Source organism: Pyricularia oryzae, chromosome 2, assembly GCF_000002495.2.
Source record: "Pyricularia oryzae 70-15 chromosome 2, whole genome shotgun sequence".
Classification (NCBI taxonomy): domain Eukaryota; kingdom Fungi; phylum Ascomycota; class Sordariomycetes; order Magnaporthales; family Pyriculariaceae; genus Pyricularia; species Pyricularia oryzae.
In genome coordinates, this window is record NC_017850.1 from 5,013,841 (window position 1) to 5,028,204 (window position 14,364).

Genomic DNA, 14,364 nt, shown 5'->3' on the forward strand with positions numbered 1-14,364 from the left:
CTCCATTGTACTTGAGCTGATCTTGGCCGCCACGTGGTTTACGTAATACATCCATCCCAATCACAATAGACAATCGGGTGGGGGGGTGGTTCCCCACCCGCTCCGCACGGAGCTGTAGCTTTCTTGCGAGCATCTCCCTGCGCGGCAAGCCCGGCCACCGGTAAAGTGCCGCTGACGCGAGGTGGGGCAGCCCCCGGTTCCAGCAAACTACGGTCACGACGTTCGGCCGATGTTTGACGCAAGGCTAACGGAAGAACGATACCTTTATCTACAACACAACCTACCTTTAGGCTTCTGATTTTCCTAGTCAAAAGCACAAAACGACGTCGACACTAGTCAATCTGCTGTCAAGGGAACAAGGATCTTTGGTTTCCCCCCCAAGATATCCTAATTGACCGCCCGTTGGGCCCCCGGCCATCATGACGGAGGTGATCATGACGCAGACGCCTCCTGTACTAAACGGGCCCTCCGAAAAGGAGAAGAAGTACGACAGACAGCTACGACTTTGGGCCGCGAGTGGTCAAGCAGCTCTTGAGTCTGCCAACATCCTCTTGGTCAGCTCTGGTGCTGGGACAGTTGGTGTAGAGACCCTCAAGAACTTGGTGCTGCCCGGTATGTCGAGACAAGCTACGCTGCCTGATTTGAATACTGGCTTTCTCACGTGTCTGACGTCCTGAGGTGCTGTGGCAGGCATTGGTCAGTTCACCATTTACGATCCCGCCACAGTGTGCGAGTCCGATCTGGGAGTCAACTTCTTCCTGGATGAGGATTCATTAGGGAAGTCGAGAGCGCAATGCTGCACAGAGATGCTGCTTGAGCTTAATCCTGAAGTTCATGGAGAGTGGCACCCAAATAGCGAGGTACACGTCCTTCTTTTGGCCGCGATTTGCAGATCTTCAAGGTTTGATCATGTGCTAACCTGTAGTGTTTAGTCTGGCGCGCTCACCCTTGCGCAGCTTCTTGAAAAATCGCCAACTTTCACCATGATCATCTATTCTCACCCCATCACCGAGGCTGACAAGGACCTGCTCTGGACATACGGCAGCAAACACAAAACACCCCTCATCTCCATGCACTCGGCTGGGTTCTACTCGTACTTTCAGGTGAAACTGCCTGGCGCATTCCCAATAGTAGACACTCATCCTGATGAGACCGCCACCACCGACCTACGACTGCTTACACCTTGGGTAGAGCTGCAGCAGTTCGCCAAGGAGCTGACGTATAATATCGACAGCCTTGATGATCACGAACATGGTCACCTGCCGTACGTGGCGATCCTGCTCCACTATCTGGACCAGTGGAGGGACGCACACGAGGGGCGCTATCCGACGACATACGCAGAGAAAAAAGAATTCAGGACTCTAGTGTCACAGGGGGCAAGGATAGGTAACGCCACGGGACCAGAAGAGAATTTTGAGGAGGCCGTTGCTGCAGTGCTGAAGACAATATCGCCACCTTCGCTACCAGATGGCTTGAAGGAAGTGTTCCGATACCTGGACTCTCATAAAGTATGCGACTCACATTGAAACCTGAGGATTCAAGACAGATAAAAGCCACTGACTTCATAATAATAGACAGAGGAAAGGACAGGCTTCTGGCTCATCGCCGCGGCTATACGAGAATTTTGGGAGAAAAACAAGTGTCTGCCTGTTCCAGGCAAGGTGCCCGACATGAAGGCGCAGTCGAATGTATATGTCCGCCTTCAAAACATCTACAAATCAAAAGCCCGGAAAGATGTAGCCGAGGTCCTCGATATTGTGCGGACCTACCCTGGTGGCAAGGAGGTCGATCCTTCAGGGGTGGAACTATTCTGCAAGAATGCAGCGTTCGTCAAGCTCATCAACGCAGCAGAAGACGGGACCAACGGAGATCGGCTAGCGAAGGTTGTGGGTAAGTACTTAAACGCCCTTTGCCACCATTACAGCCAGAAGACTGGGTACTCGCGGGCTTTCGATATTAATTCTCGCCACAGAGGACGAGCTAGCCAACGATGCCATCGCCGAGGCGAGCATGTTGCCACTCTCTTTAGTCCCAATATACTTCGCACTGTCCGTCACCGCACACGACCCCACTGCTACAAGGGAGCAGATTATGAGTGCTATCAAAGACTGCGTGCCTAGTGTGGGTGACCACGAGCGACTATTGGAGGCTTCGGAAGAGGTTGCCAGGGCGGGAGGCGCAGAGCTTCACAATATCTCGGCCTTGACGGGCGGCATGGTCGCGCAGGAGATGATCAAGATCATTACAAAGCAATACATCCCAGTCGACAATACATGTGTCTTTGACGGCATCGGGAGCCGCTGCCAGACACTTCGTCTCTAAAGTGGGGAGGGGGGCAGGGCAGGCGGCGGAGAACACCAAGACCCCGGGACTCTCGACGCGAGCTCAGCTAATACGGGCTGACGAGAATACGCAGAGGTATAATTGGGCTTTGATGACGAGAGGTCGTTCTCAAAGTAGCATCGACACCAAAAATGCGCAATCTGGCTGATGTGGGCATTTGTCGGCACTGACCTTGCACATCCGGACTTTTATGACACAATTTCTCACTGCATCCACAAGTTGTGTAAAACTGGCTCAGAGACGGAAGTAGTGCGCTACGTACATGTCAGAAAAAAGTCTGGAGAGACTAATCAGAGTCTAGAGTTTCTTCCCCGGAATACTACGAATTTGCATAGGTACAGGTCAAGGTTGCGAAATAACAAATGTGAGCAGTTACCCAGAGCTATTTTCGTGCATTCACCGCCAAGGCCATTGGCCAACTGGGTATTTACTTTGATGCTCACCCGTTCCGACCACGTAATATGGTTTCTGGATGCGGAGAATAGACCGGACCGCCAGTCCGGGAAGCACGAGGGCAATGATACCCTGCCCCATACGCCGCCCACTGGGCAATGTCCGGGGTAAAATAAAGCAAGAAATTGGACAAGTGACTCTTGATACGCTTACAAAACTTTTTGTCAGTCACTAGCTTTTCCATGATGAAGTTGCAGACTATGTAGGCGTAGACGAGAAAGATGAAGTCAAAACTCTTTTTTTTCGCTCCAAGTACCCAATTACGATGGAGTAGGGGTGGTGCGGGTTGAACATGGGAAACGAGTGCCGGACTTCTAGTCGAGCGAGGCTGATATGACCCCAGGGTGGTATACTTGCATCAATTTCTGACCTATGACATCGCGTCTGAGATAACCGCCCCCGATTCAAACATGTCCCTTCTTTGAGTGGGTGCCTTCTTGAAGTATATGGCGGTACCTGGAGACGCGAGGCGAAAAAAAAGAAGAAGAAAAAGAAAGAGTCCTGGCCCGCGGGTCATTACTTCAGGCGGACTTTTTGGCGCACAGCTTGCCGCCTATAGGGTTGAGCCTACGTTATAGGGAGAAGCCAAGCGGCATAGCGAAAGCCAGAACGTGTCGAGACGGAAATTAAAAGGACCTAGTAGTGACGGCTTCTTTTTTTTTCCGCACAGTGACAGCTCAGAGGTGACGTCTGCATGGCGGCAAGAAGACGTTTGACGAGAGGCAAAAATATCAAGGAAAGAAGAAAAAAAGGTGGGCTATAGCCAACCGCAAAGCCACGCTACGTAGTTTGCTGAAACATTAGCAATATACAATATCCTGCAGTTAGCCTTTTTACCTTGTCATGGGGAATAATAGCAAGATTGGAGGGTCATGGGGAGAAGGGAAGGAGAAAGAAAAAAACACAAGAGCCTGCCAGCCTGCCCCTGGGAGGATCCAGGCTTTCTTTTTTCGGTCTGACGGGAAATCCGGCCGGGCGATGGATACATCATGACGATGCGCCTGGTGAAGCCACTCTCTACTACTGGGGCCGCAAGGTGCTACTCGGTACGGAAAGCCGAGAGTGGGTTTGTTTTTGGGGGTGTGAGGTGTAAAAAGAGTTGGAGGGGAAAGGAGAGGGGAGGGGCGTATTGTATCGTGCACAAAAACCAAAGGCGTGGCAGTTGGGTGTATGTAGTACCTGAAAAGGGTTCAACCGGTTCGGCCGAGCCGGTTTGCTTGTGCGGAGCAGAAGAATGGAGGCCGCCAGGAACGACGACCTTGGTATAGTGGACAAGAGATGAGGATGAGTGAGGGAGGAGTAAGTAGTATGCTTTCTTTTTCTGGCTGGTGGTAGTAGTGGAGTGGGAACTGGTTGGGCTTTGAAAAAGGGCCAGTACGAAACCGTCTGTGGGCTTCCCGGCTGTCTCTCGGCTGTAATACATCCTAGAGATATGAGTGGGTGCAAGCAGGTCCATGACGTTTATCATTGGGCAAAGGCGTTAAATTAAAAGGGCGGGACCCTTTTTGGACGTGGCCAAAGTAAAAAAGAACAACTAAAAGAAATAGCGGCTCGAATGGAGAGAGAGAGAGAGGTATCATCGTTGAAGAGCTGCGGGCCGCGTTGGTGAGGTCAGGTGCTGCCAAGCAGTGCAGATGCATAGAAGCGGTATTTTCTGGCCCCCCTTTTTTCATTCCCATGTTTGCAACTCCCTTTTTGTACGGTTCGTGATCCCGCCTAGGATTATGTTATTCCTATTCTTGAGGATTTGATGGCGGAGGTTTTGGGTCTTCATAATTGTCAAGATGACCGGATTTAATGCAGCTTATGTGAGGGATTTCACGAAAAGCAAGCAAAATGTTCGCAACCTGTCCCTGTTGTAGGAAGCAGACGACGTCCATGGAGACGAATGATCAGGTCATGAAGGAAAAAAAGGTTGGAAACATCCGATAAATGGGTGATGATGGATATTACGCACAAGCTTAAGTGAGGATATATTCCAACCAAGAAGAAAAAGAAAGGAGACAAGGGTGATAGATGGTACAGTCACGATCATCGAGAGGGGCACCAGGAGGCAATACACTACAGGGAGCGGCAGAAATTAATTTACGCGTCTCTGCAGTCCCGGAAGCGCCTTAGCTGCCCCTGTAATCTTGGAGACGGGAATGTTTATTGTGCGAACGGTTACCAGACCCGACCTATACTAGGTGTTTTTATAAGCGCCTATATCAGTATCGGGTTCAATTAAGAGAACTCGCAAGATCCCTGATGATTGATTGCCTCAGACCAAGACAGGAGGGGCACGGGTATTGGCTCCAGGGATTAAAGGAAAATCCTGATTTGTCCTTGTTTCCCCCTATTTTTGTTTTCTCGTCTTTTTACTTTTTATTGTTTTCTGTTCCTTTTTTTTGCTCTTCTGTTTTGTTCTGTTCTTCTTCTGCCTTTTTTTCTTTTTCAGAAAGAGGTTTATTGGAGAACGCACCAGGTACCTTTTCCCCGTCTTATGTCCAGCGATGCACGTGTTGAAGACTCCCATGCATGTCAGCGGCGAACAGTCTGGCGAAGGTTGGATGGTAATATCGCTTCCCTGTTAAGCCAGTAAGCCCGCCAGGTCACGTTGGTGATCTACTCTTTTATTAGCATGCAGCAGGCTCGGTTTGGGTTGAGGCCTGGCTGGCTTGGCTATCCGATTTACACAAGGCTTCGGCTTCGTGTGCCTGGGTTGCCGAAAGTCAGGTTGGGACGTATTCAAGGTACCGTACTCAGGTAAGGTCAACTAGGTTGGTGAGGTAGATGGGAAACGAGCCTGGACCAGCCATAAAGTGAACTTGGCTCGATTTGGGCAGGCGCTACTGGCAGATGAGACTATTCTAGTCTAGAATGGGGCAAGTTAGGTACCTACCTGAAATGCATCTGTCTTGGTGTCTGTTTTGGTCAGGGTAAGGAATGTTGCTTGCCGATCAGGGTTCCCGTACCTTCCTTCTTTCGTCTGGCGGGCAAGGTTGGGTTTAGCGTCACCCAAAAACTTCGACGAATGATACCTCGGCCCGGTCTTCGAGCGAGATCTACGAGCTAACTTCCAAACGAGACGCCTGCGGGGGAATCATGAACCAAAGAAAACTTAGAAACCGAAAAAAAGTGCTGTCAACAGGTGATCACAGGCTGCTTAAGCGCATGTTCGGCGGCCAGAAGGAAGCTCGCTTAAGGCCGTCCAAGGTGCAGAGAGATCATCTGCAGGCTTTGATCTTCTTTGCTGCCGGGCCAAGGAATTGTGGACCTGTGGGGGGAGTAAGTTAAAGAGGCCACAAAGGGGGGGATGAAGGTGAAGGTGGGAACCGTCGAAATGTCTTTGATGTGCCGTACCAGGGGGTGGGCAGTTGAAAACAGCCGGTGACGGACTTGGTCTGGCGGCGACATGCATGTAGGCGCACTCCAAAGCTGCGGTGGAGTTTTGGGAGAAAGAGCATCACCCAAGAGAAAAAAATAAAGAATCACCCAAAAATGCGGTGTCGCCATCGGTTGCGCTGGCTTACTGCATGTACCCCAGGCTCGCTACAACGCTGTGCTGTTCTCGCTACCAGAATCCGGGCTCTCGTTATTAAGATTTTTGCTTTTTTCTCTTTCTTTTGTTTCCTTTTCCTTCATAAGCACTGACGAGAGTGGCAACCGATTAGGTATACTGGTAGCCCTGAGGCGGTCTACTACAGCCCTGTCCAGCAGTTTCGGTTCCCAGTAAATACTCTAGACTAGAGACACGGCGGTTTAGTCAAGAGGGCTCTTGAGGATGTGTCTACAAGTTAGTCCCCTTTGAGTCTCGGAGAAGTTTCCCTCAAATGAGGGGAAATATGGAATCGCAACCGGGTCCAACGCAGGATGAATGTGCAGGCAAAAAGAAAACTGGAAACGAATAGCTGCAAGAACGCGTACAGTTACGATAAAACCATGGATTTTCAGACGCGTTTAATCTCCACTTTTCCATGCGAAGCAAGACACCCGTTAAGCCCATCAGCCCATTTAAACGGCTGCCCGTTTCGCGCTGTAGAAATATCCTTTCTTGTTTTTGTTTTCTTCTCATCCTTGCCCTTCGGGTAGTACCTGTTTCTTACCTGTCAGTAGCCGGTATACTGCACTTATCATGATTGAAACGTTTTGGAGTTGCTTCTCTTCTACATCTTCGCGACCTCAACCATTTTTGGACGGACTACCTTGCAACTTTGTGTTGTGAGGTGGGCAGGATGGCCAATAGGAGTTTCTGTCCGGGATCCACACTCTCCGCTACATATACTACTGGTGATATTATGGATATGTCTTCTTCAATGCATCAATGATATGAGGGGCATTCGATCGAGTACCAAGGATGTGTATATGTTGGATTTAGGTACTTGGTCCTTACTCGTAGAATATCTGTAGGTGTCCACAAAGGGAGGAGGGAGGAAAGGCCTTTTGTCTGCAAGGTGACATCCCCACTTTAGCCTGCTACCCCACACACAAAAGCTGTGGGGGACGGACAAACTCGACAATTTCTCAGAGGCTGCCCGCCACTACGGAGCCTCGCTTCGCTCGTGCGCCCAAGGTGCGTGCGTGTGTGCCTTACCTAAACCTTTTACATAGGTGTCAAGTGTGCAGTGCATGGCATTACGCTGTACCTTCCTACGCTAAGTAACTTAACGACCTTCCGTTGGTGGCGTTCTGAAACAGCAGAACATGACCGACTCCATATTTTCTATCCAATCATGTCTTGTTGGAGGGGGGTCGTCGTCTCCACTCAGTCGGCTTTTTCTTCTTTTTCTCACACCCCCAGGACCAGATCGTTAGCCGCGACGTAATATTCACGATGCTTCTATTTTTCCTTGCCTAGGGCTGGCCGGCAATCGCCAACGTCAAGGCGTACATCTAAGCGACAGTTTCATCATTTGATATCTGCTTTACTGTTTGTTTATGGCTGTTTTCTCTTTCTTCTGCCCGTTCTTTGCAGCATTGCTTTGTTCTTGTCCTATTAATATATACTCAGGTACGCGGGACGCCTTGGTCTGCCGTTGTTAATAACGCCCACGGGTAGTGGCAGTTACGCCAGGGCGGCAGGAAAATTTGACATGCTCCAAATATACACCAAACCCAAGGTGAATTCGCCTGCCAAAAACCCACCAGCCGGCAGGGCATAGTTGCGAGCTCATCGGCATGGACCCCGAATTTCACCCATTCAGTAGTTTTCCATGAGTGCTTGGTTTTTCTTTTCTTTTTCCCCCCCTGCGGTATTCCCGTGGTGACAGCGGAGTGGCCGTATACCCACACCATCCTTGTATCCGTCTGTTCGCTTCATGGGTTTCCACTGAGAACGGGATTAATGTAGTTCTAGACGGAACACTTCCTCGACTCCCTTGCAATCTTCAAAATTGGCGTGTTCGTTGTACCTTTGCCATCGCTGACTTCTCTGCTTTACCTTAGCAAGGCACATGAAAATATGTGGGCAAGGTACCTGAGTGGCAAGCAGGCACGGTACATACATACCCAAGATATCCAAGGTACTCACATACCCTCCCTGTTCGGGCAAGCCACACGGCATTGATCACCATGCACTTACCAAGCTGAACTAGTCCAGTCCTTCATGGCCACACCCCTGTTCCCACCATATACAGTAAATAGACATACTTCTCGACACACACACAGGTACAGTACATGTTGTTCCTCTGCGCGTCCCGCCTTTCCTCGAGAGCGTATTCATGTACTCTACACGTCTCCAGGCCACTTTGGGGATTCCTTTCCTCATTAGTCTTGGGTTCCTGGCATGACCGACCCCATGTGTTGTCGAACGCGGGGCCGTTGAAGCTAGCAAGCAGTTATAGCAGACTCAGATATTACAGGGGATCGTGCTTCTGCTTCTCCACATTCTCCATAACTCGACCCAAAACACCCCTGTCATATCGGATATTGTTCCCTTCCATCCTTTCCAGATGCCCTCCCTAGCCCCGACAGCCCAGTCAAGCAATATCGCATCTTGAAGTTATAAACCCTCAACCTCCTTCCACAGTTTCCCTTGAGTCTGGGTTGATCCCGTCATCGCCACCCCTCCAACAAATTATATTGCAACACAGACTTACTTGTATAACTCTGTTGAATACTTGATCGACTGCATGCAGTCCCTCCAGATCTCACATTGTTGTATATAACACGAACTATCAACAACCATACTTCATACCTCTCATCCTGATTCAGTCTCTACTCAAGAGTTCTTTTTGACATCCTGTCACTTCGCCCCAGATCCTTTCATATATTGGATTTGTTGCTTCCCTTGAAAGCCTTTTTTCTTCTCTTCCGGTCAGCATGGCGCCGGCAACATCTCCAGCCCCTACCCAGGGCATGTTCCACACCTTTCAAGGTGTCACACCTCGAAAGCAAACTTCCGAGGCTCCTGGGAGCCCAAAAGCTGCCAACCCCGTCAGCAATTCCAAGCGCATCACCACACCTCACGCCTGTGCCGAGTGCAAAAGACGCAAGATGTGAGTGAGATCGACACCTATAAAATCGCGAATGTGGCATACTAATCTGAACTCGATACTTCTATTCTACAGCCGATGTGATGGACAGCAGCCTTGCGGCCAATGCTTATCAAGCCGTGCCCCTAAGAGGTGTTTTTACGACAAGCACAGGCAGCGGGTTATCCCATCAAGGAAGACGCTAGAAGCACTTTCCCAGTCATTAGAGGAATGTCGGTCCATCCTCAAGAGGCTATACCCGAGCCACGATGTCCAGTCTCTGTTGCCTATGTCCCGTCGTGATCTCCTTGATCTGCTCGATCGTCCAATACTCGACACAACTGCTGCAGCTCTTCCATCACCGCCCTTGAACACCTCGCCGCTCAGTGACGAAATTCAGCCCCCTCTCTTCATCAAGCCAGACCAGGTTCTTTCGAGTCTCGAGCAGATGCCATCCAGGGACGCGGAATGGGACGAAGAGCGCAGGGAGAGAGACGCCATTCCGGCAGAGGCCGATGATGTTAACGCATTGTCCCTCACCATGGATCGACAGGCTTCGTATCTTGGAGCTTCATCTATCAAGGCGGCCCTGATGGTTATGCTCAAAGTTCAGCCTGGCCTGAGGAGCACTCTCTCGGCCCCGCTTAACACTGGCGAGATGCCACACAACTACCCGTCTACCAAGTCGAGGGCTGGCACCCACAAGGACCCCCAGCGGATCCCATGGTCCTGGAAGGGCCAGACACTGATAGATGCCTTTTTCAAGCGGATTCATGTCTTCATCCCCATGCTGGACGAGACAACATTCCGTGCCGACTATCTTGAGGGCCAGCGCTTCGACGCCCCTTGGCTAGCTCTGCTCAACATGGTGTTCGCCATGGGCAGCATTGTTGCCATGAAGTCTGATGATTACAATCACGTCACCTACTACAACCGCGCAATGGAGCACCTTCCAATGGATGCCTTTGGAAGCAGCCACATTGAGACCGTACAAGCCCTTGCCATTATTGGTGGCTACTACCTGCACTACACTAACCGCCCCAACATGGCCAACGCAGTGCTCGGCGCTGGCATCAGGATGGCGAGTGCTCTTGGGCTCCACCGAGAGTCTCTGACACAGAGTGCAGGCGATGTGCTTGTGGCTGAGACTCGGAGACGCACCTGGTGGGCGTTGTTCTGTTTGGACACATGGGCAACTACAACCATTGGTCGACCATCTTTTGGTCGCTGGGGGCCTGCTATCAACATTCGGGTGCCCGAATTTGGCATCAACGCTGCGCGCGACTCAACACACCATGCAGGCATCCTGCCAATGATTGAGAACATCAAGTTCTGCAAGATCTCGACTCAAATTCAAGACATGCTTGCCGTCTCTCCACTCCTCAGGACGGATGACCGCTGCCACTTGGATGCTGCCCTGGTCGACTGGTACGCCAACATGCCGTGGCTCCTTCGGACGACGGACCCCTGTGCAGAGCCGCTTTATATTGCACGATGTGTCATGAAGTGGCGATACCAGAACCTTCGGATGCTTTTGCACCGATCAGTGCTCTTGAGTCTTGCCTCTAGCGGCTCGACTCACGCAGCGGAGCACGACATTGCAGCTATTGAAACCTGCAGGGACCTGGCACAGCAAACAATTGAAGACATTGCTAGAGAATGGACCCGCAACCAAATGTCTGGGTGGAACGCAGTCTGGTTTCTGTACCAGGCGGCCATGATCCCATTGGTATCAGTGTTTTGGCAGTGGAACAGCGCGCGAGTGCCCGAGTGGCACAAGCAGATTGAGACCGTCCTAGAACTCCTCGATGCAATGGAAGACTGGTCTCTTGCAGCGAGGCGCAGTCGCGAGGTCGTATTTCGCATGTACGAAGCATCACGCAATCTGCAGAGGCAGCAGCAGCACCACCGTTCACAGAGCCCGGCCGACTCTACTACCTCATCACATCACATGGGCATGACGGGCGGGCGCACCTCCCCAAGATTGATTATCGGCCCCTCGGCAGATACTGCCGTTGAGATGCCACACATGTCGCCGATCGGCATAGTCGACCCCGAAAGCATTATGGGAATGATGGGGGTCTCGGATCAGCAGAGCCTTTGGGATCTGGACGGTATGCTCTGGGGACAGCACGACGAATTTGACGCCGGCGCTTATGGATTCCACGATAACATGATGATGAGCATGGATTACAACATGATGGGAAACGACATCCCAGCCACGACGGCCGCAGCCTTGGACCACGGCTATCCCTACGTCCATTAGTGCATGGCTCGAGCTAGTGCGCTATTTTTTACGTGCTACCAACAAAAATTTCATCTGATTTCACGGAAAAAGGACGTCGTTCAGTCTTTCCCCGCAGAAGCGGCACACATGGGAAGGGGAAATTTGGAGTGTGGGGTTCTGAGCATGACAGCGCATAGCTGTCCAGGGTGTGCAGCCACCGGTACTTGCTGGGAGCACCACATATGCACACGCCCCTTGGGGGAAGACTCAAAACCTGCAGCTGGACTGACGGGAAAACTGTTCCTGGGCGGCGGTCGGGTGGGGGCGTCCGGTTCTTTTTTTTGGATCTTTTCTGCTTGGGAGGCTTTTATTCATTTCGTTCTCATTCTTTCCTTTCATATGCTTCCCCCCTCATTGTACAGATGACATTTTCCGGGGTGCACTATTCGACGAACGCGGGGTGCAGATGGAAAGACAAGCTGTCATCTGTCTGGTACAAAGCTCTCGTGGTAGTAGTGCACTGGGAGGGGGAATTTCCATGGACAGGCATACCATGGTTCCTGTGTAAGCGGTGGTTGAAAATACCCGAAATGAGTAACGAGATACATACATAACGGCACATCTTTTTAAATGATACCACTTTCTTTTTTGTCATCATACATCTAAATCACTCTCCCATTCTTCCCAAAACAAACAATCAAAAAGAGAAAAGGGTTTTTTTACGCTCTCCACCTGTTCGGATAAAAAGCTTGCAGGCCGAAATCATGAGTGTTTACCGGCGGCTACTGAATGTCGCTTAAAAACTTGTATTTTTACATGCATGATTAAATCTCAGGAACAACTAGACTAGAGTTAGTCTAGTCTAGTTTTAGCCCTATTTTTTTCAAAATTGAGAACGTGGAGAGTAAATGGACGACGCGGTATAAAGGAAACGGAATAATTACACGTTTCTGAACCAAGTGGCAACAGCCACCAAAAGAATACCCTTACCTACTTTTTCATGCAACAACCCAGCCCATCTGTGTCATGGACAGGTTGATCATGGCCAGGAAAGTAGTAAACGCAACCGAGGTGTCATGTGAACAAAAGACGACAGCACAAGCGAGACCGGTGGCGAAAAAGAAGAGGGAAGAAGAAGAACAATAGTAACAGGGAGAGCATGGTTCGGTTAGGGTATCGTCATTCTTGTGGGAGATGCCACGCTGATCGGGCATTCACACTTGCAGACAGGCGATCCGGATTCCGGATATTGGGTGCCCTCGCTTTGCCTCGGTACCAGTTTCCTTCTTGCTCTGTTTCTCTTTTCGTAAATGATACGTCTAGACTGGGAGATTTCAGGCCTTTGCCGAGTGTCTTGGGATGTTAATTAGTGCTGATACCAAAGACAATGGCCTTTTGTTTTCCTTCTGGGAAAACTGGAAAAATTCATACCATTGTGGACATTGCAAAAAAGGAATCTCCAAGAAGCAGTCGAAAAAAGTAACATGTCTCTGTCTTTCGGGAACGAATCCCGTCGGGTGGGTTCAGATGGGGAATTCTGCATCAGGGGAAGAGGGGGGCGCTTTGCTGTTCCCCCCTCCCCCCTCGGTTACACAGCCGGCTTGGGAGGGGGGTCGAAAATGAGACTATGAGAGGCTCTCACTGCCAGTGCAGCTAAACGGAAAATTAAAGGATACTCGTGCCGTGGTGCATGTTTATGCGCATATTCTGTTCTGGTTTGTTGCACGTTCAGTCCTGACTTTTCGCGCTATATTTAACCCTCTTCAGTGGTTCTTTGTGGCCATACTGGGGCCTTTCAGCATAAACAGAAGGTAGGCTGTATGAGTGCTTGCTTAACTTACTGGCTTTTCTTAACCGCATAGCCATGTGCCTTGTTCTTAGCCAGCATTTCAGCACCATAAAGTAAACAATTGAGCTCAATCATGAGCATGAATATTGACTTTCATCAAGCTAGGATCTGCCATTAATTACAAGCTGTTTGTAAAACGCAGCTATTTCTTACAAAGAAGGTATTTAGCTCCTAGAAGACGCATTCTCGGTCTATTATTTGGCCACTATTGCTGTCCTCTTCCCCCGTGTCCAGCAAGAGAGGCTCAAATACGCGGCTTCAAATCTTGTAGGTTTGTAGGGGATTGTCGTTGAACAGAAAAGGCGCTCCACATCCAGGATCGCCTCCCTATTGAGCAATGGGGGAACTGTTACGACAAATGCAAGTACCGTCTCCCCAGAGATTTACAAAGGCAATGTTAAAGACGAGGCTGGTGTTGGCTAGAGAGTGGATAGACGGGGTGGCGTGTCTATCGATGTTCGTAGAGGTGTGCCACAATGGTAAAAATAAGAACTGAGGGGAGGGAGTATGTGTTTTGGTGGGGGAGGGGGTATGGGCAACAAACATCGATGCTGCTTTCCCCCAGACTTTCCCATCGATCGCCAAAAGACCTGACTGGCCCCCAAAACCTAATGCTCTCTATTTTTTTTTCTCATCTTGGGCTCTTTGCAGATCCAGGGCCTATTGGCGCGTCTTGGTGGATGGGATGTGATCAGGTGGACAAAGGCATATGAGAGTATCTGGGGGGAGGCGCAGGGTCGCTAACGAACTTGCATGTTTAGCGAGGAGGCAAAAAAAAGAGAAGAAGAAAAACAGAGAGAGAAAGCCAAAAGGAGAAAGAAGAGAATAGCAAAAGGCCAAAAAGCAAATCCACAAGGCCCATGAAAAGCGTGCTAGGTAGGACTGAATGATCCGCCTCAGGGGGTGTGCGTGTGGTGTGTGGTGTGTGGTGTGTGAGTAATTTGAAAATGTGAAATGGGATAAACGGCCAGCGGGAGTTGATGCGTGTACCTGTTTTTGTGGTCCACAAGTGGATATAACATCTTGTATATGTCGAATAG

The 14,364-nt window shown here is 50.2% G+C and overlaps 3 protein-coding genes across 3 annotated transcripts; 2 read left to right on the forward strand and 1 right to left on the reverse strand.

Annotated features, from left to right (window-relative positions):
* Positions 1 to 169: 169 nt before the first annotated feature.
* On the forward strand, positions 170 to 2,801 carry MGG_01832 (uncharacterized protein). Its single transcript, XM_003714803.1, has 5 exons — positions 170 to 612; positions 691 to 860; positions 933 to 1,508; positions 1,575 to 1,890; positions 1,973 to 2,801. The coding sequence occupies exons 1-5, from the start codon at positions 420 to 422 to the stop codon at positions 2,320 to 2,322; spliced, it is 1,605 nt and encodes a 534-aa protein (XP_003714851.1). The 5' UTR covers positions 170 to 419; the 3' UTR covers positions 2,323 to 2,801.
* On the reverse strand, positions 2,578 to 3,090 carry MGG_15781 (uncharacterized protein; the record flags this gene model as incomplete). The annotated part of the gene is made up of 3 exons (XM_003714804.1): positions 2,578 to 2,597; positions 2,787 to 2,887; positions 3,053 to 3,090. 3 exons carry the CDS (start codon positions 3,088 to 3,090, stop codon positions 2,578 to 2,580), a joined length of 159 nt encoding a protein of 52 aa, XP_003714852.1.
* Positions 3,091 to 7,597: 4,507 nt separating this feature from the next.
* MGG_01833 (uncharacterized protein) lies at positions 7,598 to 11,941 on the forward strand. The gene is made up of 3 exons (XM_003714805.1): positions 7,598 to 8,297; positions 8,370 to 9,272; positions 9,345 to 11,941. The coding sequence occupies exons 2-3, from the start codon at positions 9,097 to 9,099 to the stop codon at positions 11,512 to 11,514; spliced, it is 2,346 nt and encodes a 781-aa protein (XP_003714853.1). The 5' UTR covers positions 7,598 to 8,297; positions 8,370 to 9,096; the 3' UTR covers positions 11,515 to 11,941.
* Positions 11,942 to 14,364: the final 2,423 nt, after the last annotated feature.

Excerpts from the sequence above, each read along its gene's own strand:
- MGG_01832 (XM_003714803.1), top strand. The coding sequence starts at position 420 with ATGACGGAGGTGATCATGACGCAGACGCCTCCTGTACTAAACGGGCCC. Across the intron at positions 613-690 it reads CAAGAACTTGGTGCTGCCCG|GCATTGGTCAGTTCACCATT; the intron begins GTATGTCGAGAC and ends GTGCTGTGGCAG. Across the intron at positions 1,509-1,574 it reads GATACCTGGACTCTCATAAA|ACAGAGGAAAGGACAGGCTT; the intron begins GTATGCGACTCA and ends TCATAATAATAG.
- MGG_01833 (XM_003714805.1), top strand. The coding sequence starts at position 9,097 with ATGGCGCCGGCAACATCTCCAGCCCCTACCCAGGGCATGTTCCACACC. Across the intron at positions 9,273-9,344 it reads GAGTGCAAAAGACGCAAGAT|CCGATGTGATGGACAGCAGC; the intron begins GTGAGTGAGATC and ends TCTATTCTACAG.